The following is a 24,254-nucleotide window of genomic DNA, read 5'->3' as shown; positions in this document are numbered from 1 at the left end:
TTCTTCTCCCGATTTAACGTCACCATTTCATACTGTCCAGGAACCAGCAATGGGAAAGCAGACACCCTCTTATGTAAAGGGGAATATTACCAAGAAAACAAGGAGCCCAACTCAGAACCACCCCATCTCCTGAAGCCCTGTAACTTTGTTTACACCGTGACCTGATAACCATCCTTCAGACAGTTGCTCAAGAAGACCTTTCTGGAAGGTTCCACCTAGGAAGGGAATGGCCAAAGTGCAACAATCCACATGGGATGGGAGTGACATATGCCAGTGGGTACATATACATTTTGCCAGGGCATGCCCTGTTAGAGACATTACATTTATGCCATGACGCCCCATTCGCAGGCCTCTTTGGTTGCCTCAAGACTTTTTGCACGATCACTCATTTCTTCTGGTGGCTTGGTATGCATGTGGAAGTCTGGGCCTTTGCAGATTCTTGCACCATATGTGCTCATACTAGGACACCTTGGGTAAGAACCTAATATCTCTGGAGACTCTGGCCATACCTGGATCTCAATCACTCTGGACTTTGCTGTGAAGCTCCCACACTCTGAGGGCCACACCATAGTTGTAGGCTGACTAATTAAAATGGCCCATTTCATTTCCTGTGATTGTCAGCCTTTGGCCAAAACAACAGCCCAGCTGCTGGTGACACACATCATTTGCTCTCAGACCAAATCATCCCTGACCGAGAGCCAATATTTGTGTCTCAATTCTGACAGAAGATAATCCAACTAATAGATGTTCATGCATCCACCCCCACTGCGTATCACTCCCAGACCAGTGGGCAGTTGGAGAGAGTCAAGTCAAGTATTGGAACAATACTTGTGTGCTTTATTAACTTCCATTGGGAAAACAGAATCTCCCTGTTACCATACATCAAGTACTCCTACAATGGTGCCGATCATGTCTCCTCTGGGCAGAGTCCCTTCTTTTCAAATTTTGGATATCATCTCCATTTCCACCCTGTGTTACCCACAGACTCCCCAAAGCTGGTGGCCATCAACTGGGTCCAGTGAATTCACCATATCCAAGATTAACTCCGCAATACCTGGCTGAGGCTAAAAAAGCCTACAAGTTGTTTATGGGCTGGTAACACCAAGAATGTTTGGTGTTTGTTGTGAACCAGAACATCTGGCTCATCGCAAATCACGTCAGGGTGATCAGGCCTTCTTAATAGTTAGACAATTAGTTCCTCAGTCCTTTCCAAACCTGCAAATAGGGTGCAGCAGAGTCGCATATAAGCTTCAACTTCCCCAGTCCCTCTGCATCCACCAAGTGTCCCAGGCATCAATTCTCAAGCCCTGCATAGAGAATCCCTTCCTGGATTGGTCTCAACAACCCACCAGTCAAGATTTAGAGGCATGAAGAATATATCGTGCACAAAATCCTTGACTCCTGTCTGCAGCGAAGCTGCCTCCAATACTTCATAGACTGGAAAGGTTACCATCCCAAGGGATGATCTTGAGACCCCATGACCCACGTCTATGCCCCTGAGCTAGTGGAAAATTTTTACTGGGATCATCCCAACAAGCCAGGCCCAGTGGCGTCCCAGAAGGGAGCACACCTAAGTATAAGAATCCTGGGGTTCAGGTTCTCAGTTTCAGTGGGTCTACAACCTGGGTCTCTAACACTCCCCCGTTGCCAGCAAGGGAGATGGTTGAAGCACCACCTCATCAATCCTGGAAGGTCACACCCCCCAGAAAGTCCCATTGGAATACCCAAGATGTGCGGATGCCTGATTGGCTCCTACTCACTATGTAAGTGACCAACCCTTTCCAGGAAGTGACCAAAGAGGACTGTCTGAGCACCTGAGCAGACTTTACATTGCTGTTGCACTGGATCCCGCCCTTATTTGTCTCCTGCAATCTTTATTCAACCCATTCCTGGTTCCAAATGGGCACCCAAAATGTGGTTTTGGGTGCCCAACTTGTGACATCTGAAATGGCTGACTTTCAGAAAGTAGGTGCTCACATTTTCTGAAAATCACTCCCGTTTAAGGCATCTCAGATTGGCACCCAAAATCATTAGTCACATTTGAAAAATCTGGATCTCAAAAATAAGGGTCCAATTCTGATCGCCACTGAAGGACCTTTATACTGCTCTAGCAGCTTCCAAAGCATCCTATAAGTTCCTTGGTCCCTTACATGGTAGGCATAGTATTCAATTTACACAACTTTGTTTCAATGCTCATCTAATAAGCATATTTTTAGCATGAGGAGTAGAGTACTCCAAACTGTACATTAGAAGACATTCCGTATCATCAAAAAAGAGCAGAACTTGAGTAGTTTGTTGAGGTCATCAGAGTCTCAATCAAAAATAAAAACTTTGTTACAGATATTCTGTGGGGGAGGGAATGAGAGAGAGATTATTGTTTATACTTACTCAAAGGAAAATCCATCAAGTCTGGAAAGATAAAGAAAAAATTATTACTCAATGTACAAAGAGCGTTAGTGCTTACTAGACTACATTCTGCTAATTGCTATTGTTTGTCTTAATTTCCAGTTTTTCCCCATTCATATACACTGACATGCAATTTGGAGTCTGGAAAAGCAAATAATTTTCATAATCTAAAGTGATAAAATTGTTTATAACCTACTTCCAAAGGGAGCAACTCCCTCCTGGTTATGGTGTGTCTTATGGTCAGGAGAAGAGAACTGTCAAAGATTATTAAACTTAGGCTTTAAGGAATCAGTGTGTTCTATCACTTATTTAACTCTTAAGTACAAATTCTACCCCTGAGATTAATGTTAGAACATATCCAAGAGCAGACTTTGTCTTTCTGCAGGAAAGGAGGAATTCAGCAGTGCTATCCATTCAGAAAGATAAATATGGAAAAATGCTCTCTTGAGGTAGCAGAAGTTGATAAGATAAAGAATGCTCCAGCTAAATCTGCTAAGATTCATTTAAATTTAGAACAGCAATTTTATTCCAAAAAGGCTGGCCAAATGAATATTGCAGGTGAAAATGTATACAGTACATATGTCCAGAGTCTCCAAAGACTACTAGAATTCTGAATTTGGATTTCCCTAAAGTAGAAACTGTCCTCAGGGATCCTACTCAAAGGATCTTAATTTACTTCATAACTGACATGCTCAATATGGATTAAAAAATTGTCCAGACTCAGGAACTAGGACGAAAGAATCTGTACAGATTTGTGTGAAAACGGGCTATACTCCAAATGGAAATAATTGTGTTAAATAATCGATAAGAGCTTCCTGTAAATTATTCTGACTTTTACTCTTTTACAAGTGATTTAAAGCCTTTGGGTTGGTCTTGAGGTGCTTACTACAGAATATGGATTATCTATTCTGACATTCATCAGAAATGACTAAAATCTTCTCTTTCCTAAAAATGTCCTACTTTCCATTTCCTCCTACTAGTTAGGCATACTAAATCCTTATGGTCTAAATTATCTGCATTCATTTCCCAGCTTCATATATCTACTGTAAGTATCCCTACAATATTGACAGTAAAAAAAGGAACATAATAGAATCTTTCATTAAAAACAAAGAGTTGGGTCCTGATCAAATTCCTACTAGATCAACTGCTTGGCTCAGCCTTGTTTTACCTGGGCATTAGAGCAAATCACAGAACACTGGTCAGGGCAAAGAACCAGGCAACAGGACATCTGAGGTCTACTCTCAGTTCTGACATTGATTTACTGTATGACCTTACTTAAGATTTGTAACATTACGAAGTTTAAATACTATTTCTCATGTTTTTCTGCCTGTAAAGCCAGATATACTTAGTACCATGAATCCAACTGTAGAGGCCCCAGATGGAGAGAAAAACACAGTTTAGAAACTGCTAAAACTTATCTAAAAAAAAGTCTATACGTAATATTGCTGTTTGATATACCTTGCTTTAAACAAGGCTAGAAAGAAAAAGAGTGAGTATTTCTAAAGCCAAAACTTAAAAGAAAGCAAATGTGTTAATATTTCTATGTATAACATATACATATACCCTCCAGGCATAAACATCCCAAACATGCAGTGCTGATGGTCATGTCAAAGTACTGAGTCATTTGATAACCAGTCAACCACTTTGCCCAATCCATTTGCATCAGCGTGACTTCTAACATTCCAAATCTCTGAGCAGTTTTCAAATGAAAAAATAAAACAAACTACTAGAAAAATGTTTGCCTTTTCCTAAGAACTTCACCCCAATATATAGAATTGCTCTGCAAATGTTGCCATTAAAATTACATTGGTTTGTGGTCCAGGAAGGACAATATTCTACTTTGGAAAAGTTACAGGTTCAAGTTCTGATCTCCCTCAACACATGAGCACTAGAAATGGAAATTTTATTTTATTATAAAGCCAGGAATTTCCCCTTTCTGTTGGGATAAAGCTTTTATTTACAGAAGTTCCAATATTCATATAAACACAGGTTATCAAATGTGTTCAAGAAACTATGCCAAAACACATTACTTCTTCATAGCAAAACTGCAATAGGGTAGAAAAGATAAGTATTCCTCTCAACTGAGTTAAAATTAATAGAAATCATACTTACTGATAATCAGTAGAACTTCCTTTCCTTTTCCTATTGCAATCCATTCCTGAAGTGCTAAGGGAACTGGAGATTAGGTTGGTGGGTCCTGGTGACATAAAATCACTAATTGTAGAAGAGATGTCCATCCTTTGGTCAGCCATTGGATCGTCTGGAATTACCAAAAAAAGAAGCATGTGGGTCCCTTACTTTTGCATTATATTTAAAAAGAAAAAAACCTACAAATTTTGTTTTAAACAAAGCAACCCCCCAAAAAAACGAAGCTAAGAGAATTTGCTAGAGATGAATTTACATAATTTATGTTCACTATAAAACCAGCACACTTACGAAATTTTGAAGAGAAATTAAATTTCTTTTAGTTAACAGTGTTCAACAACACGTATGACAAATACTTAATAGTATATAACTAAGACAGTTTTCTCTAAAAGTTATGTGACTTAAAGTCAAGCAATGTTTCATACAGCTGCCAGGATGTGCCAGGCTAAGTAACATAACATAATCAATTTCTTAAAATGCTGTCTTACACTACATTGTTAACTGCGATCTGTTAAGCACAAACACATAAGCAATAAGTGTGGAATACCTAGAAGTGGGGGCAGGCTTAAAAAATAGATCAAAGCATCGTAACAGCTATATAAGGGAAAAGAAACAAGGCAGAAGATGTGGCAGAGGATGGGTGAATTGGATAAAAAGTACTAGAGAGGGAACTAAGGAAAACATAAAGGTGTAAGGTAGTAAAAAGCTGGAGTGGAAAGAGAACCAACAAAACAAATAAAAAACTCTGAGATGGCTTAAAAAGACTGAGCAGAGGTGCAAAAGAAATCAATTAGCCTTAATAATGTTTTAGAGTACTATAGACCAAATAACCCACTTAATTATATTTCGCAAGGAACACTGCCAGAATACTGTATGTAATAAAATATTAGACATCCAAAGTAACTATATATCAGCAGCAACTAAATAACAATGGACAGTTCTTACTTTAAAACTTACTTTCTGGAAGCCTAGCTCCAACCTAGAAGAAAAGGTCTGCACTCAATCTGCTAGCTGATTCTGCCTCAGCAATCACCTTAAAACTTCTTTCATGCTCTGCTGTTTGTTAGTCAAGCTATTTCAAAAACCTGAATGCGAAGAAAACAAAAGAGCCATATCTCTTTTAAAATATGTCCAGCCAACCCCTTTTAAAATTAAGTTTGACAAAGATGTCCTGGGAGGTGTTAGTTAGTTAGAAATAAAAAACAAAAACAAAACAAAAAACTGCTGTCTAAGACAGCTAAATTTTAATTCTCCGTGATCAACCACAAAACTTCTGGTTTCAGAGCAGCAGCCGTGTTAGTCTGTATTCGCAAAAAGAAAAGGAGTACTAGTGGCACCTTAGTTAGTCTCTAAGATGCCACTAGTACTCTTTTTCTTTTCACAAAACTTCTGTTAACTATATAGCACAACAGGTGTACCTGGCACCTCACAACAAGTAATGTCCCTGCCTGAAGCAGCTTACAATCTTTGAATACATACAGTAATATTAGTGGTTTAATTAGAAGCAGGAGCACAGTTAAAGGAGATAAGTAATCAAAAATAAAGCCAAGGAAATGGGTTTCAAATGGACATATCAACTTAAACACATTTCTTCCAATTTTTTGGCAGAAATTTGCTTAGCGTTCTAAGAACATCTGAGATCACTATAAGTGAAAAGACATCAGTTTTATGTTGTGCATTTGAGAGCACTTTGTATCTACTTAGGTGTCACTGTATTCCCGTTTGTTTATTTGTATCTTTAACACAGAAATAGGGGGAAACCAACTATTTTTTTAATACTAGGAAAACATGATTAGCTCTTTGAAATTTCTCCACATAAAATACTGAATTTGACCATGTTATTTCTAAATGGAAACCTGCTCTGTGCTGTCAAACAACTGGATATAGAGGAGAGGAACTGTTGGTCCGAGCAGAGACAGGGAATAAATGGGAGCAAGGCTTCTATCAGAGTCATGCTTAGTTAGGCGATGAGGAAGCTTGGGTCAGGAGCACAGAGCCCTCCAAACATCCATAGGAATTTCCTTGGCATCTTTTGGGATAGCTACTGGTTAGGAGAGCTATGCTCCATGCTTGCTCTAGGCTGATTGGGGACAAGTCCTGCACCATCCTGATGGCATGACTAACAGGAAATTCTTTGGACCTTGTACCTGGTGCAATTATTACACCAATGAAAAGTGAGCGTAACACACTGCTAAATCAGAATGGTAGCACTTTGCACTAACTGTTCACTCATGTAAATGACTACACAAGGTGCAATGATGAATTGAGACCTCCAATTCCTGGCTGCCCCTCCTTCCACCCTCACCCTGTACAGAAAGGCTGATTGGCCCTTAATCTCAAACAAAGAAGGCAGGGATATATTTTGATCTTCATATGCTAAAATCTTGTAATAATATTCTTAATTACATGACATGTTTTAAAAAAGGCAAAGACTATAATAAAGTGGCATGATAAACAGAAATTACAACCATACTGAAAAGAAATACTGAGTACTGGTTAGGGAGTGGTCTACAAAATAAGGCTCTGATCCAGCCACAAGGCCCCTATGACTGCAGCATCTGGGATTAAACTTCCTCTTCCCCATCAGATAAAACAGTAAGATTCTCGAACTTTATAAATTAAGTTGTGTCAGTTATCAAACATCCTAAACTTTTTAAAACTACTTGCACCAAAACAACTCTAACTCTGCCCTCAAAATTAAGACTAGGCAAATAGCATATAGCACATTAACATAGTTTCTCCTCACTTCTAGAGAAAAAGCATCCACTGACAACTCAAACTGTTTCAGAGTTACATACTATGGACAGTCAAACCTTAATAGCATATTTTCGTCCCAGGCAAACAGAACTTTTATAATCCAGTAACAATGCCAAATGCTATATAACAAAGGAGAAAAAATTACAGAAATTGAACTGGCAGTATGGCAGATTGATGGAAGAAAATTAAAAAAGTAGGAAAATTATGAGATGCACCATACTCCATCATGAAGGACTGAACGCTTTTAGCAGAATAAAGTTATGAGAAAAATGATGACAAAACATTCATACAGGGAGGAGGATGTTTTCCCTATAGCACAATCTTTTACCATCATTACACAAAACTATTGCTTTCAAGCAGTCCTGACAGTTTATTAACTTGTCTCTAGGAAAGACTGAAAGAAGCAAACTTCTTCTGGATCATTATTCGCTTCTTTAATTATTCTGGCCTGATTAAAACTTAGAAGGCTTGTTTATACATAAATGAAGGTTAGGTTCGTATAGTTCTGTGGGCAGTACAAGTCTGAACAGCAACATGAAACCTTGCATTGACTGACTCTGGTGGGCTTCAGCATCTTGTTCTGCAGCTTTATCTCAAAATTAGAAATATTAATATCAGGAGTTTTAATAGTCATACAGTGAGGCCACGCTCTGGTTGGCCCTGTTAGTCAAAGTGAGATTTTTGCCCTTGCTGTAACATTTATTGGTTCTACACCTTGTGGCTGTACGGACTCATGTAAATGAGGTTTTGGACATGTCGTCTTACGGCAAAACTTTGTGCACTGCTCATTTACCAGATTTAAGCATATCTGAATGCTGATACAACCCAGCTGGACAGCAAATGAGAATTTATTGCTACTTAAGGAAGCATCATCACAGAAGGTGAAAGATCAGATGCAGAAGTCAGCACCAGAATAGCAAGAGCATATTAACATCTGATGAGAAGGGACATAAATCTGAAGATTAAATTCCAACTCTTAAAAACATGCATTGGGTCTGTGTTAAATGATGGCTGTAAAACACAGATATTCAAACAAGCAGTAATAAAGAAATATGCTGTTATAGAAGTATTTTGAAAATATCGTGTAATGAATGAAAAAGTACTGGTGAGAATTGGAATTCAGCAAATGTAAGTCAGAGATCTTATGAAAAAAAAGAGATTTGATTTGCAGGGCATATTTTAGGGGTTCAGTGGGTGATGTATGTGTCTGAGCCCTGGGGGGCAAGTTGATCCCAGGCCAACTCTAAGTTGGGAGTGCAGAGTCGGTGTTTGAGCGGGGGCAGCGCGTGGAGCCCTGTGCCCCCGGCCCAGGAGCTGGACCTGCTGTTGGCTGCTTCCGGGGCGCAGCGTAGTGTCGGAACAGGTAGGGACTTGCTTGCCTTAGCCAGGCAGCACAACTGACGGGACTTTTAATGGCTCCGTCAGTGATGCTGACCAGAGCCGCCGCAACCCAGTCCCTTCCATTCCACTACCCAGTTCTGGGTCGTGACCCACAGTTTGAAAACCACTGAATTAGTCTCTTCACCTCTGCCTCTTCATCACTCTCCCCTCCCCCATGTCTTACTTTGCTTCTCTTCTCTCGGTAACACAGCTAAGCATCTAATGCTAGAAGTACCATCTCATCCAGATGGTCACTATGCTGCTTGAGTACTGTGCATCCATGGCACAATCCTCCAACCTGAGATAAACTCTGAGCATCACATATGGCATCTAAAATAAACCAATTTAAAAGACTCCAGCAGTACTTAGGAACAAAAGATTGCTTTAGGAACAGCATGTTTTTATTTTGCATGAGTAAGTTTTCACACAAAAAGCTACATTCTGAAGTTCATTTCAAAATACGTCTATACATCTCAATGATAATAAATAATCAGTCTAGCAATTAAATGTTCATTTAATTCTGCTGCTACTAAAATATTTGTAAATCTATAAAAAGCAAAAGCATCTACCTGAAGGATTAAAAATGTTCCTAAAAGCAAACTATTTTAAAGGATCTGGGTAATTAAATGAAAAACAAAACAAAACCCCCACAAAAAAAAAAAACTTACTATATGGACTTATAACAAAATGTATAACAATCCCTCCCACAATGCTCACATCAGTCCTGAAAACCAGAATCTTACATTTCAGTCTCATGTCCATTTAAACAGCCATGTTATAAATCCCTTGAAATGAGGTTTAAAATGGAAACACTGTCAACCCCACAATCAGTGCATTACCAGCATCTCCCGTAATAAATTCTCAACTGCCTTGTAATAGTTACTAATTACAATGCTTTTTTAAAAATTTGGTTAAAAGGTAGATTTTGTAACTTTTTTCAGCTTCCAGCTGATAACTGCTCAACTGTACAAAAAATTCCATAAATAATGCAACACTACACTACTGTAACACACTATAAACACCCACAGACATAAACACAGTCAAATTCTTCCAATTATGACCCTGAGCTTGTTGCCAAGATACTTCAAGGACCTACTTGAAAGAATGCCATATAGGCCACTTCCTGATTAAACTTCCTTGTAGAAAAGAACCAAAGCATGGTGTCACTGCCCCACATTATGCATCTTCTCTCTGCAGTCTCTCCCTTTATATCTGAACACTTCATTATTTTTCTTGTATTTTATCTTCATTCCTATTAGCTGCACTGAAATTCAAGAGAGGCAAATCAGACACTAAAAAACAAATCCTAATTGTTCATCTGTGTTTTGTTTTGTTTTCCTTTTAAGTGCCAGTTGTCACGTGATTGGCTTAATCATACAGCAAAGCTGATCACGAGTACAGGAACACCTCACTGAGCAAATCAAGGTCAGAGCAAAAGTAGGTCAACTAACTCTGCCTAGGCACCCATCTGGGAGTCAAGACCTCTTTACGCAAGCACTGCCAGCTTCAGCAATGCCTAGGGCAAGATTCTACTACTGCCATCATACAACAATTATTTATTTCAAAAGAAACTTCACGGAGCCTTGTTGTGAATCACAAGCATGTAATAACATAAAAGCATTCTTTCACAATTACAGAATAAATGTGTGGTATAGTTTCCATGAGAAATATAACTGAGGGGACACCAATCTTGTTTATGGAAAGTGCCTGGACCAAAAATAGTCAGATAACTGCATCTATTAAGGAAATTCTTCATTTCCTTTTCATAGTAATACTTCATGTCTCAGAAGCTGAAAATTGCACAATATGGACTAGCTAGACATACAAGAATATTTTAAAAATTGGCTTAAAGAAGACCAACTGGGTTTGATCTTGGATATTTTGTGTTTTCAATTTCAAAAAATCAATTTTACTTTAAAAGAAAGCTGAAGACATTTTGCTCACCATGACATCCTGAAATTTCACACAGGAATAATGTCTAACTGTAAGCTGTATGACATAATATTAATAGTTACATTTTGTATTTAACTGGGGCCACAGGTGTTAATTGGGACTAGTTTTAACAGGAATTGTAAAACCTATGCTGGCACTCTGTATTTAATATTCACTTACTTCAATCTTTCTGAAGACTCTTTTTTTCCTTCATGTGTGGGAGGGGAAATAGTACTTGGCTCTCAACATTAAATAAATAAATAGAGAGGTAATATATACTAAGGGATTGAAGCAGCTTTAAAATGCTGTGAGCTAGACTCAGGTATTCCTACTCATGTTGAATAGCACCTTACTCTATGATACAGTTGGAGAGTCAGGTGCTATCAGTTTGAGTAAGGGTATCAGAATCCATCTCTAAATTATTAAAATAATTTGTTGAGGGCAGTAAACTTTGTTTCTAAGCTCTCTATTGTAATTGACTAATACTGTATCCTATGTACCAGCCACAGGAGAGGGAGATGGCACAGGATCTGCTCCAGCAGCTCTGAGCTACCTAAAGGATCCCTTGTGGCTAACACAGTGATGCAAAGCTGTCCTAATGTGTGGGCACATCTGATTTGCAGCATTTCTATTATTCTAAGTAAAGATCTGATCCAAAGCCCACTGAAGTCAACTTTTTCGATTTACTTCAACTGGTTTTGGACAAATAAATAGAATACTTCAACAGGTCTTGGATCAAATCGCTTATCAAGTGAGAATGCCTTGGCTCTGATAAATCTCCTGATTTGCACACATTGAGCCATGTCGCTCCTGATCTGCAGCCAAAAGTAGAAAATCTGCTGTCTTTTGGCCATATTATACCATTTACTCTAGTGGATTTGAATAACATTCAAGCTTAAAAAAAGGGGAACACTTTATGTAAGTCAACATTTAGATACAACACAGCCTCTTACTTTATTTTCCAGCCCTGCTTCTTCACCAAGGATAGTTTTGAACACTGAGCGTTATGCTCTATGAAAATGAAATTCCCTCAGTATATGTTACCAGTCATCACAGATCCATATCCCAGGAGGAAAACATAGTTTATCTTGCTAGCTTTTGTGTGGAGGATGGAAGAGATATTTACAAATTACTTTTATATATTGACAAAGTAGATAGGTTTCTTATGTACCAAATCCATAGAGTAATCTAATGACAATAGATGCCTCATCAATTGAAGGAAATAAAGTTGATGCATACATTTATCTAGCATCCATAATGACTCCAGATCTTTCTGAAAGTTGGAAACTTTAAGCCACAGTTAATTGTCATGGCTCTTCATTTGGCACAGGAATTTTAGTTTTCCTTTCACATGGAGATTGCTATACATAGTATAAATGATGGAGCCAAATATACCGAATGCCAGATACTGTTATGTATGGAAATTTGATAAGTAAGAACATTGTGATTTGTGCAGTTCATGCCATATTAGACTTATTCAGGGGGACTGTACAACTGGCTTACTGTAATACTTTTGTCCAGTATTACAATATTTATTAGAGAGGTACATATCCTCTGCTCCTCTTTGACATATGCCTTGGTTTACAGTATGTATCCATTTAGTATTACTTATTTGGTGGGTGGTTGTTTTCTTAAATATTGTTCTATGAAGAGTATCTATGTGCTTTTAAAAGAAATGTATTTGCCTACTTAGCTGTGTAAGGTATTCAACATTACATTTGTTTTTCATCCTCTTTATAAAGTGCAGGACTAATTTTTAAAGAATCTGTTCCTGCTTATACATTATTCCTGGAAACAGACCTTTGCAGAGATTCTTAAGTTTCCCATCAGTCCTTTTTAGCTATGTTGAGTATAATTCTTCAAAATTCTGAACTTCTATATTTCTTATTAGCCTGCATTATATATAAAACTGTACAGAAATAAAAGTAATAGATCAAAATTTTCTGTTAAAGAGATTGATATGATTATAACAGTTTGGGATATTTGGAATCCAAATGGCTATTTAAAACATATCCACAACTCTACCACAAATAAAAGCTTATTGTCAAAAGTGATGTGTGTGCCCTCTGCTCCTATGCCTAAAGGTGAACAAATAAAATATTCTATTGCATCTGGGGAAGAAAAAGACATGGCATATAATGAGGCCCTACATCCTAGATTTCTACCCTTTTATTCCTCAAACACCACCTCATTTCAATTAAAGACATATCTGGAGGAGTTGAAAATTTGACATTTATATTTATGGTTGTGGATTCCTTTTCTGATTTGGATGATAATTCCTAGAGGCAGGTTGGAAAGCTTTCACAAAGTCTAAAAGAGCTTCCTCCTCCTTCATATGAGTCAAAAGCCCTCAGTAAGTGTTCTGCTCCTACACCCTCAGCGCCAACTGATCTCTGGTCAAAAAACCCTCTACAATATCACCCCAGTTTGTTTTAAATAAAAATACCACAGACATACATTAGATGTTATGATCCATCAATCCTCGAGGATAAGTTAGGCAAATTTAGAGATCAAATATTTTATTATATTCAACATTGCTGGTAATGAAAAACTTGAAGGGCCATTTTTGTATCAAAATTTACACTAAATGGATTTAAATACCATGTCTTCAGTTATAGATGTGATTGTTAACAACAGGCTAATCATATTCTCCTTTTCTCAAACAGTAGGCTGAAAAGCATACTCTTAATTATACTCAAAAGATGATGGGGAAAGACTCTCAATATTTAACTGCCCAACTAAAACCCCTCCAACGTGTTATTAAGGATCTACAACCTATCCTGAAGGATGACCCAACACTCTCACAAATCTTGGGAGACAGGCCAGTCCTTGCCTACAGACAGCCCCCCAACCTGAAGCAAATATTCACCAGCAACCACATACCACACAACAGAACCACTAACCCAGGAACCTATCCTTGCAACAAAGCCCGTTGCCAACTGTGCCCACATATCTATTCAGGGGACACCATCACAGGGCCTAATAACATCAGCCACACTATCAGAGGCTCATTCACCTGCACATCCACCAGAGTGATATATGCCATCATGTGCCAGCAATGCCCTTCTGCCATGTACATTGGTCAAACTGGACAGTCTCTACGTAAAAGAATAAATGGACACAAATCAGATGTCAAGAATTATAACATTCATAAACCAGTCAGAGAACACTTCAATCTCTCTGGTCACGCGATTACAGACATGAAAGTTGCTATATTACAACAAAAAAGCTTCAAATCCAGACTCCAGCGAGAAACTGTTGAATTGGAATTCATTTGCAAATTGGATACAATTAACTTAGGCTTGAATAGAGACTGGGAGTGGCTAAATCATTATGCAAGGTAAACTATTTCCCCTTGTTTTTTCCTACCCGCCCCCTCCTCAGACGTTCTTGTTAAACCCTGGATTTGTGCTGGAAATGGCCCACCTTGATTATCATACACATTGTAAGGAGAGTGATCACTTTAGATAAGCTATTACCAGCAGGAGAGTGGGGTGGGAGGAGGTATTTTTTCATGCTTTGTGTGTATAAAAAGATCTTCTACACTTTCCACAGTATGCATCCGATGAAGTAAGCTGTAGCTCACGAAAGCTTATGCTCAAATAAATTGGTTAGTCTCTAAGGTGCCACAAGTACTCCTTTTCTTTTTGAAAATAACTGCTAATTCCAAAAGTCAGAATGTTTAAGAAAAAAGCCTAATCTTTTATTATGTTTCTGTTTGTTGTCCTCAGCATTCTTCAGCATCCAGATGTACTGGGAAATATCCTTTTGTTAAAGATTTAATTTGAAAATATAGTGGGGCATTGGGCCTATTTGGTTAAATGACGAACATACGTAGCATCAGTTACTGCTCAAAAACTAAGAAGGTTACACAATGACATTGTGCTCTCCTTATTTATCAGGCAAGTAGCCCTTCATGATTTGCCAGTTTCCACATATACTGCCTATAAAAGTGCTGCAGGTAAATCATTTGAAGTCAACACCATATTAATGGTGGCACAGAGAGAAAAATCTCCTGGCTTCTCAACCTTTCCCCCTAGTGTTTTAAGCAAGGCTCTTTACAAATTTCTACTGTATTTCACACACTTGGTACACTACCTGGATTTCTCTGTTTCAGCAGAGGTTGCTACATAGTGCTCTTTATTAAACCCTTTGCTACTGTTTTTCATCACTACCCATTCCCTCTGGAATCTTCCTTGGATCCTTTTGTTAATATTAATAGGCTTTCCTTTGAGACATTCCAAATGTACTACTTTATCTAGTGATTCTGAGTTGGCTGCCTTCTTTCCAATATTTTAAAATGATCATGTTTAATTGGGACAATTGAGTCAAGGGGTCCTCCATGTTCAAAGTGGTGTAAGTCATACCACTGCGGTAGCTGCTATGGATGCACCCATCCCAAGATGGAACATTTGGATAAGTATGAGCTCTTCCTATCCTCTGATGCGGATATTTTTTGTGGAACCACAAGCTTAGCACAATGTGAAATTATCTCCTTGGAGGACTGCATCCAACTTATGTTTTGTTAACTTATTTTTATGTTTAGTAGTTTGTTCTTCAGAGAATGAGGAAGAGGAGCTGGGTTTCTGAGGTAGAGATAAGGGCAGACATTTAGTTCTAAGTGGCCGAACGAGAGCTCTCGAACAATGATATCTGAACGATTCTGACTCAGAGGAAGGCTAAGAGAGAAGAAACATTTGTGAGATTAATTATGTATGGGGACACCCTTGGTGGTGATGAACAGAGGAGGAAGGGAGTCATCTAGTTTCTCAGAGTTAGAGGATGTAAAGGTAAAAGGGTCACTTTTTACTTAAATAGCTTACTGATCCGGGGCGTTAAGCACATGCGTAAACTTAAACAAGAGTAGTCCTATTGAAGCTAATGGGACTACTCACATGCTTAAAGTTAGGTATGTGTCCAAGCACCTCGTGGAATCCAGACCTAACTTTTGTCAGGAAAGTATACTGACTATCAGAGTTGCACCCCTCTAGGCAGGGCCGGCTCTACCGTTTTTGCTGCCCCAAGCAGCATGCCGAATTGCCACTGCCGCGGGCGGCTGAAGATAAAAGCTGCCGCTGAATTGCCGCCACCGTGGAAATGCCCTAACGGCACACGGACTGCCGCCCCTTGCAGATTGCCGCCCCACGCACCTACTTGGAACGCTAGTGCCTGGAGCTGCCCTGCCTCTAGGGGTGCAAGTAAGTCTTGAAATCCTAGTTTCTAAGGGCTCGTCTTCACTTCGGGGGTAAATCGACCTAAGTTACTCTACTCCAGCTACATTATTCACATAGCTGGAGTTGACGTAGCTTAGGTCAACTTACCCCAGTGTCTTCATGGTGCTGAGTCGCCGGGAGACGCTCTCCGGTCAACTTCCCTTGCTCTTCTCAGACAGCTGGAGTACCAGGGTCAACCAGAAAGCACTCTGCTATCGATTTAGTGGGTCTTCACTCGACCCACTAAATCAATCCCTGCTGCAATTGACTGCAGCAGCGTCAATCTCCCTATAGTTGAGAGATGACCCACTATTAGTATTCAAGGTGTTGGATTTGTTCAAATTATGGATATTTATGTTATGCTAGCCTTCTGCCACTACTGTTCTTCTTTACCAGCATGTTTTAACAGAGAGAAGTCTTTAATCAAGACACAAAATGTACTGAACATTTAAGCTGCTCATGACAGTTCTAGCTTGTACTATGTGTGCACAGAGCTATAAAGCTTTTCTTCCTACACTGGGTAAACTGGAAATTCAGAATCACAACACATCCAGGCAACTTCCACAGACTCCACATCATGTGTTTCATCTAGATACCGCTTTTATAAACTAATATTTATGCTTCAATTCTTAGGATTGCTACAGGATGTAAATCTTCAAAAAACAATGAAGCAGGTCAGGCGATCAGTTAGTCTCAGTCCTGCAAGCTGCTTAGTGCCTGTGAAGTTAAAGCTTGCTAAGGGGGGAGGGATAGCTCAGAGGTTTGAGCATTGGCCTGCTAAACCCAGGGTTGTGAGTTTAATCCTTGAGGGGGGCATTTAGGGATCTGGGGCAAAAATTGGGGATTGGTCCTGCTTTGAGCAGGGGGCTGGACTAGATGTTCCTTCCAACCCTGATATTCTATGATAGTGCTCTGCACCTCACAAAAGTGAGCCCTTTAAAGGAAGTTATCAACTTTGAAAATTGTATTTTTCTTTTTTTTTTAATCTTGTCTATGCTACTAATATCACCATTGAAGCCTCACAGTGAAGCTTGTTTTCAAATTGAATTTGTAATTCTCCGTATTTACAACTTGTTTTTAAATGCTAATTTTGATGCAGACTGAGAGAACCAAGATGTCAGAGACAAGGTAGGTGAGGTAAACAACAACACTGAAAAGAATCAAGGTGTATCAACAAAAATCTTTCTATTCATATGCACCAGCACTTTGAAATGAACTGTTCTGAATGTCATATGCACTTTCTCCCACTGACTCTGTTGTGTCCGACAATAAGGGCATGGCTACACTGGAAACTTCAAAGTGCTATTGTGGGAGCGCTCCCGTGGCAGCGCTTTGAAGTGCGAGTGTGGTCGTGTGTGAGTGCTGGGAGAGAGGTCTCCCAGCGCTCCTGGTAATCCACCTCCACGAGGGGATTGGCTCCCACCGCTTGGAGCCTGTTTACACTAGCGCTTTAAAGCGCTCTGACTTGCTGCGCTCAGGGGGGTGATTTTTCACACCCCTGAGCCAGCAAGTTAGAACACTATAAAATGTAAGTGTAGCCAAGCCCTAAATCGTGAGGACACCACACAAGCTATTAGGGAAGATTCCACACCCACTCTTTAGGCATTGGTTCTATAGCAGTGGCATCTTTTGTCCTCCTGGGGAATGCCTATTGCTGACAGCAGCTCAGGCTTGGAGCACTTCCGATGGGCCATGCTCCACCTATCAGCACATGCATACTCTGAGGCTGATGTCCTCAAATCATCAGCCACATGACATTTATCTATTAAAGATAAATTTGGATTCAAATTTTAAGTTATAGGCAGACTGGTTATGGGAGGAGGATTCCAAAGCTAAATTGTTTTAAGATAGCAAATTTAAGATGTTCCTTTAAGTCATCATTGGAATTGAAAACAATATTTTTAAATTGCTAGGACCTCATTCATAAATATCAAATTGAGATGGCTATTAATACAGAGAGCATAATGATACACGCACTATGAACATTTAGTGGATTTACTTAATAGATCTCTATGCTATGCAAACATCCTTGACTGTTACAGAAAAAACTTGCACACAGAGAAAAATGAGAACACAACCACAGAAGCAATAGGAAAGGTTCTTGGACAGATAAATGCTAAATTGGTTGGAATAATATCTAAATCATCACGTGTCTACTACTGCATAGGTGGTTTTACATTTTGAGAAAAAATAAAAGCAGTGGAGAGCAATACAGAGAAAAATCTATATTTGATTAAATGAGTAGGGCAGACAAATTGTCAAACCCATTGTTCTGTTCCAAAATAAAATGTTCCATGACCTGTGAAGTCTGCTCCTAGTGGAGCTGGGGAGTACCAGGAGGCAGTTAATGCTCCTACATAAAATTAGCACAAGAGTTTGAAGTGTCTTATTTCTGCAAGCTGCATATTTTCTTAACTAATATTGATATCACATTGACAGAGTCTCACTCAGTTATGAATGATGATAGTCATTAGTAATTTCAAGTCTTAACCAAATGTTTAGTACTTACATACCACCTGACATCTTCAGAGTGCAGTACACACATTAACAAATGGAAAAACACTTCTAGTATCCTTAGTGGGTTACTTGAGATTAGTGAACCACTAAATTTTAGTACTCAAGCTCTTAGATAAAATTTATAACAAGGAACAATACAACGTATACATAAAATATATTTTTCAAATTTTCATCATGGGTATTATTGATAAGTACCAAGCCCTCAGAAAAACTCAGATATCCTAAGGATTTAAGTTAAGTCAGATAACCTGGACTCAGCACAAGACAATTGTCAGAGCTGTCACGTTTGACTGCATACAACTTTTTACTTTCCTGAAGCCTTAAGTTTTCTACCACTAAACAACCTGCTATTTTATATTTATTCCCCGTAAGGGAAATTCTCTTTGAATAAAATATAAGAATCACTAGATATGAACTGCATATAGCTCACTAGAGTGGGATTACAACTCTGTTTCATGGAAGTGAAAGGCAGGTACTGAGGAAGGCTGAAGAAAACCATATTGACATTTGCGATTCTTGTTGTCTCCATCAGCTGCTCCATATAAAGTGGCAGAACAAGACCAGAAACAAGGATATTCAAAGCTGAAACCAGCAACCACCTCCATCAGCATGGTTTAGTTTCACTGGCTTTCTTGGTATGGACATATAATAAATAAGAATGGAACACCAACAAATTCCAAAGCATGTGTACTAACGAATGCTATTACCTGGTCAGTGCTCACATGGGTGCCAAAAGCTTTGATGGCACAATATGAGTGCCAGTGATAGATATAAACTGAATATATATCCAACCACCTTCAGCACCTTGGCAGAGACTGATCCGGGTGGTGCTCAATTTGCAATGAGGCAACCTCTCTTTGGAATCTCCCATGATAATGATGATATGGATTGCATTAGAAGCTGGATTAGACAAATACGAGACAAGTTTGAGGAATGTAGTAATATTACTACTTTTACACTTACACAGCCGCCATGTATTCAAGAATCACAAAAGCAACTTAAACACTAGTGAGTAGATTTTCAACATTCTGTATGGAAGGAATTATCCCCATTTTACAAATAGAGAAACTGAGGAAGAGGTGAAGTGACTTGCTCAGAATCACACAGTAAATGCATAGTTCCTGACTCCCTGACCAGCAAGTAGTTGCCCAGCAAACACCTCAGCAGGCAAACAGGAGCAGCTAACAGGGGAGTAATTTACACAGGGATATTTATGCAAGCACAAATGGGAAAGGAGTAAACTTACCCAATCACTAATCACAGAATCAAAGAAATGTAGGGCTGGAAGGGACCTTGGGAGACCAAGTTCCTGCCCCCTGCACGCTTTTCCTACTATTTACCCTACACATCTCCCTTACTGCAGATTAAGCCCATTACTTCTTGCCCTTACCTTCACTAGACATGGGGAACAACTGATCTCAGTCCTCTTTCATAACAGACCTTAACAAATGTGAAGACATATTGTGTCTCTACTCACTCTTCTTTTCTCAACAAGCCCAGTTTTTCAAAAAACTTTTCTCAGAGGCCACTTTTTCTAAATCTTGTATTATTTTTGTTGCTCTCCTCTGGCTTCTCTCCAATTTATCCATATCTTTCTCAAAATGTGCTTTCCAGAACTGGACACAGTACTCCAGCTGAAGCCTGACCAGTTTCGAGTACAGTGGGACAACTATCATGTAATATACCCCGAACAATTTTAGACATTTCATGACTGCATTGCACTGTTGACTGATATTACATTTATGATCCCCGGTAACCCCCCAGGTCGTTTTTAGCAGCAGTTCTGTCTAGCCAGTTATTCATTTTGTAGTTGTACATTTGATTTGTCCTCTTAAGTATAGTACTTGGCAGTTGTCTTTACTGAAATTTATCTTCTTGATTTCAAATTCTCCAATTTGTCAAGATCATTTTGAATTCTAATCCTGTCTCCACAGGGCTTGCAACCCCTCCCAGCTTGGTGTCATTACAAATGTTATACGCATACTCTCCACTCCATGATCCAAGTCATTAATGAAAGTATTGACTATTACTGGACCCAGGACAGACCCCGCAGGACCCCACTAGATATGTCCTCCCAGTTTCACAACAAACTGTTGATAACTACTCTTTGAGTACAATCTTTCAACCAGTTTTTCACCCATATTATAGTAATTTCATCTCAAATACATTTCCCTATAGTGCTTATGAGAATATCAGATGGGATCATGTCAAAAGCCTTTCTAAAGTCAAGATATAGCATGTCTACAACTTACTGCCTAGCCACTTCTTTCTACAAATCAAAGAAGGAAATTAGGGTGGTTTGACATGATTTGTTCTTGACAAATCCATGCTGGCTATTACTTAGAACTCTATTATCCTCTATGTGCTTACAAACTGATTGTTTAATTATATGTTCCAGTATCTTCCCAGGTATCAAAGTTAGGCTGACTAGTTTATAAATCCCTGGATCCTCTTTGTTCCTCTTTTTAAAGATTGGTAATATGCTTGCCCTTTTCCATTCCTCTGGGACATCATCCATCCACCATAAGTTCTAAAAGATAATTGCCAACAGTTCAGAGATTGCTTCAACTAGCTCCTGAAGTACATTAGGTGTTATTGACTTGAATACATCTAACTTATTTAAATATTCTTTAACCTGTTTTCCCCATTTTGGTTTGCATTCTTTCCCTCTTATTGTTAATATTAATTATGTTCAGTATTTCATCACAATTTCCCTTTTTAGTGAAGCATGATGTAAAATAGGCATTCAATTCCGCAGCCTTCTTCAGGTCATTCATTATTAGCTCTCCTTCCCCTAAAAGGCAAACATCTTCCTTCATCTTTCTCTTGCTCTGAATGTATTTAAAGAAACCTCTTCTTATTACCTTTTATGTCCCTTGCTAGATGTAACTTATTTTGTCTTACCCTTTCTGATTTTGTTCCTACATGCTTGTGCTATTCTTTTGTACTCATCCTTAGTGATCTGTCCATGTTTCCAATTTTTGCAGGATTCGTTTTTGACTTTCAGGTCATGAAAGAAATCTTGACGGAGCCACACCGGCCTCTTACAGCGTTCTTATATTTTCTTCACTTTAACATAGTTAACTGTTGCGCCTTTAATACTGTCTCTTTGAGAAACTGACAGCTCTCCTGAGCTCTTTTTTCCCCTTACATTTTCTTCCCACGGGACCCATCAGTTCTCTGGGTTTGCTGAAGTCCATTTTTTGGAAGTCTATTGGCCTTATTCTGCTGCTCACTCCTTTCTTTCCTTAGAATTATGAAATCTATCATTTCATTCTGTCTTTCACCCAAATTGCCTTCCACTTTCAGAACCAAGTTCTCCCAGTTGATCAGAATCAATTCTAAAAAAATGTATTGGAAATTCTGTGTTTTGCCTTATATCTACCCAGACATCTGCTGGAAAAGTAAAAGTCCTGCACTACCAGGTCTTATGTTTCTGTTTGTTCTAGAAATGACTCACCCACCTCCTTTTTCCTTATTTGGTGATCTATAATAGACCCCTGCAATGATGCCACCTCTATTTTTTACCCCTTTTATATCTTTACCCAGAGACTTTCAATTAGTGTGCCTCTCACCTCCTTCTGGACCTCATATCTAAGGCTACATTTTAGTCACGGGTATTTTTAGTAAAAGTCATGGACAGGTCACGAGCCATGAATTTTTCTTTACTGACCGTGACCTGTCCATGACTTTTACTATATACCCCAGGCTTAGGGGGGGGCAGCCCTGGGGGCACCACAGATGCTGGGGGAGGTGGTCCGGGGGGCACTGTGGTACTGAGGGGGCACCATAGGAGCTAGGGATAGTGCAACCTGGGGAAGCTCTGAGGGTGCTGGAGCGAGGGGCATAGCCTGGGTATTGGCCAGGGGGGGCGTAGCCTGGGAGGGGTCACCCTGGGTGCTAGGGAGGGGGCTACGGGCATACTGCAAGTGCTCGCATGGGGGAGTCAGGGCCTGGGGGGGCACCACAGGTGCTGGGGGTTGGTGGGGCTGGGGCAGGTTCCCCACCCAGCTCCTGGGAAGTAGTGACCCCAGTTCCTAGCTCCAAGTGCTGCCTATGCTTCGCCCCAAGCCCCCGTTCTGCAGCTCCTATTGGCTGGGAACTGAAGCCAATGGGAGCTGCGGGGACAATGCCTGAGGGCAGAGGCAGCATATGGAGCTGGAAGGGGAGTTGCGGTCACCCTTCCGGGGAGCCCTCCCCCCCAGATAAGTACTGTCCCGCATCTCAATCCCCAGCCCTGAGACCACCCCCCCACAAACTCCTGCTGCTAGGGGGTAGGGGGCCCCCCAAGTCTGCCCCAGCAGCAGCCAGTGCAAATGGCTCAGGGACTGCCGGAGCTGCTCAGGCAGCTCCAGAAGTCACAGAATCTGTGACTTCCATGACAAACATGGAGCCTTACTCATAACAAGTGTATATATTCTTGATGTATAATTCAGCACCTCCTCCCTTTTTTTCTTGCCTGTTCTTCCTTTCTCTATCAATATTCCACTGATAATTGGTATCACAGAGACTTGGTGGGATAAATCTTAAGTTATACTTTAACTTACATATCATAACGACAGAGTCATGCAGATCAAAGGGCAGTCCTGATCACTGATCAGAGTTCATGCAAGGGGTCCAATAATCATGAGACCTAATACAAGGGGATGGTACAGCAAGGCAGCTGGTGGGGTCAGTGTGGGGCAGCAGGGCAGGCTCAGATGCAGTGGCATGGCCAGGTCAAACAGGGCAGCAAGGCAGGGTCGGGTGAGGCAGGAAGGCAAGGTTGGGTTGATCTGAATAGCAACCAGTGTGTGATGGCTTGTTGCTCAGGCAAGGCCAGAAGAGAAACAGTTTATTTATGTTTGGATTTTCTCAGATTTTTCCACTCAGCTTCCACAGAACTCAGTTTGACTCCAGCCTCTCTCACTCAGGTAACTTTATTTGGCATACAGAAGTCCTACACTGAGTTAGACTCAACCGGAGTGGCGATGGATGCAGAATACATCACAGTTCCAAAGTTACACAGAAACCCTCTCCATTTATATACACATTCCATTGCATTTACTATACAAGCCAAACATTTTTGGCTTGGCTACTTTGCAGTAATCAATCCCTCTGCAGCATGCACTGTCTATGGTTAAACTTCCTCTTTACATTCCTAACTTATTTTGTTCCTTGTTATCTAGTTCACAGTAAATAAGGCCCTGGGTATTCTCTCTCTTTTCTTAGTTGGCTCTGACATTCTGGCCTTTTAGCCTACTGACCTATTTACTAATCTTATATAGCACAAACATCTTGTTTTCTGCCTAATGATTAATTTACCTCCCTCATCCTAGCTTTCAAAGAATGAGGCCTCCTCCCCTGTGTTAATTACTTGTTCACTTCCTTGTTTTTTTACAGCATGTTTTGTGATGATAATTATTCACATCATGCCAGGCCACAGCTACAATCTATTGTCACCTGCCAATCAGGATCAAGACTGTGTGGCCAAATCAGGAAGCGGGTCACAGAACCCTGGAAGCTGGCCCACCCATGTCTGTGAATTCTCTGGTAACATCCCACTGTGTCAGTGTGCATGACAGCCAAGGCTACTTCCTAAATACCCAGTGGGCCTAGGTTAGAACCAGGGTCTTGACATCACAACCTCCCATTTGGTGCAATTTCACACCTGAGGTCCATGGGTGTCCCATCCCACCCCACCCCACCCTTTTTTTTTTTTTTAAAGGGGTACGTACATGGTGAACTGGTTCCCAGCTCTGCTCCTCAGGGACATATCTTTGTGAACCAATAAAATACCACAACTTTCCTTTGCATATCTGGGAGTCCAGATCTCATGCACTAGCTACTCTTCTTGTCCCTGAATTGGTGTGGAAGGAGGTTGTTTTTGGTTGGGGGAGAGATTGTGAGAGAAGGAAGCATGAA

At 40.0% G+C, this 24,254-nt stretch overlaps 1 protein-coding gene across 7 annotated transcripts in view; it reads right to left on the bottom strand.

Moving 5' to 3' along the window:
* BMAL1 (basic helix-loop-helix ARNT like 1) overlaps positions 1 to 24,254 on the bottom strand; it is an 84,310-nt gene that overhangs the window by 41,941 nt on the left and 18,115 nt on the right. For 4 of the 7 annotated variants that reach the window (XM_048853944.2, XM_048853941.2, XM_075129429.1 and 1 more), the window contains 2 exons: positions 4,519 to 4,666; positions 2,389 to 2,409 (listed from right to left, as the gene is read on the bottom strand). In XM_048853944.2, coding sequence (XP_048709901.1) covers positions 2,389 to 2,409; positions 4,519 to 4,658 — 161 coding nt within the window. In that variant the 5' untranslated portion in view covers positions 4,659 to 4,666. Of the gene's footprint in view, positions 1 to 2,388; positions 2,410 to 4,518; positions 4,667 to 5,508; positions 5,637 to 13,636; positions 13,719 to 19,057; positions 19,075 to 24,254 lie in introns of those variants that run through there. The other 3 variants (XM_048853940.2, XM_048853943.2, XM_048853946.2) reach the window with 3 other exon arrangements.

The sequence above is a fragment of the Caretta caretta genome, chromosome 6 (assembly GCF_965140235.1).
Source record: "Caretta caretta isolate rCarCar2 chromosome 6, rCarCar1.hap1, whole genome shotgun sequence".
Lineage (NCBI taxonomy): Eukaryota > Metazoa > Chordata > Testudines > Cheloniidae > Caretta > Caretta caretta.
Note: the sequence above shows the minus strand (reverse complement) of the source record. Positions and strands in the feature narration are given on the sequence as shown.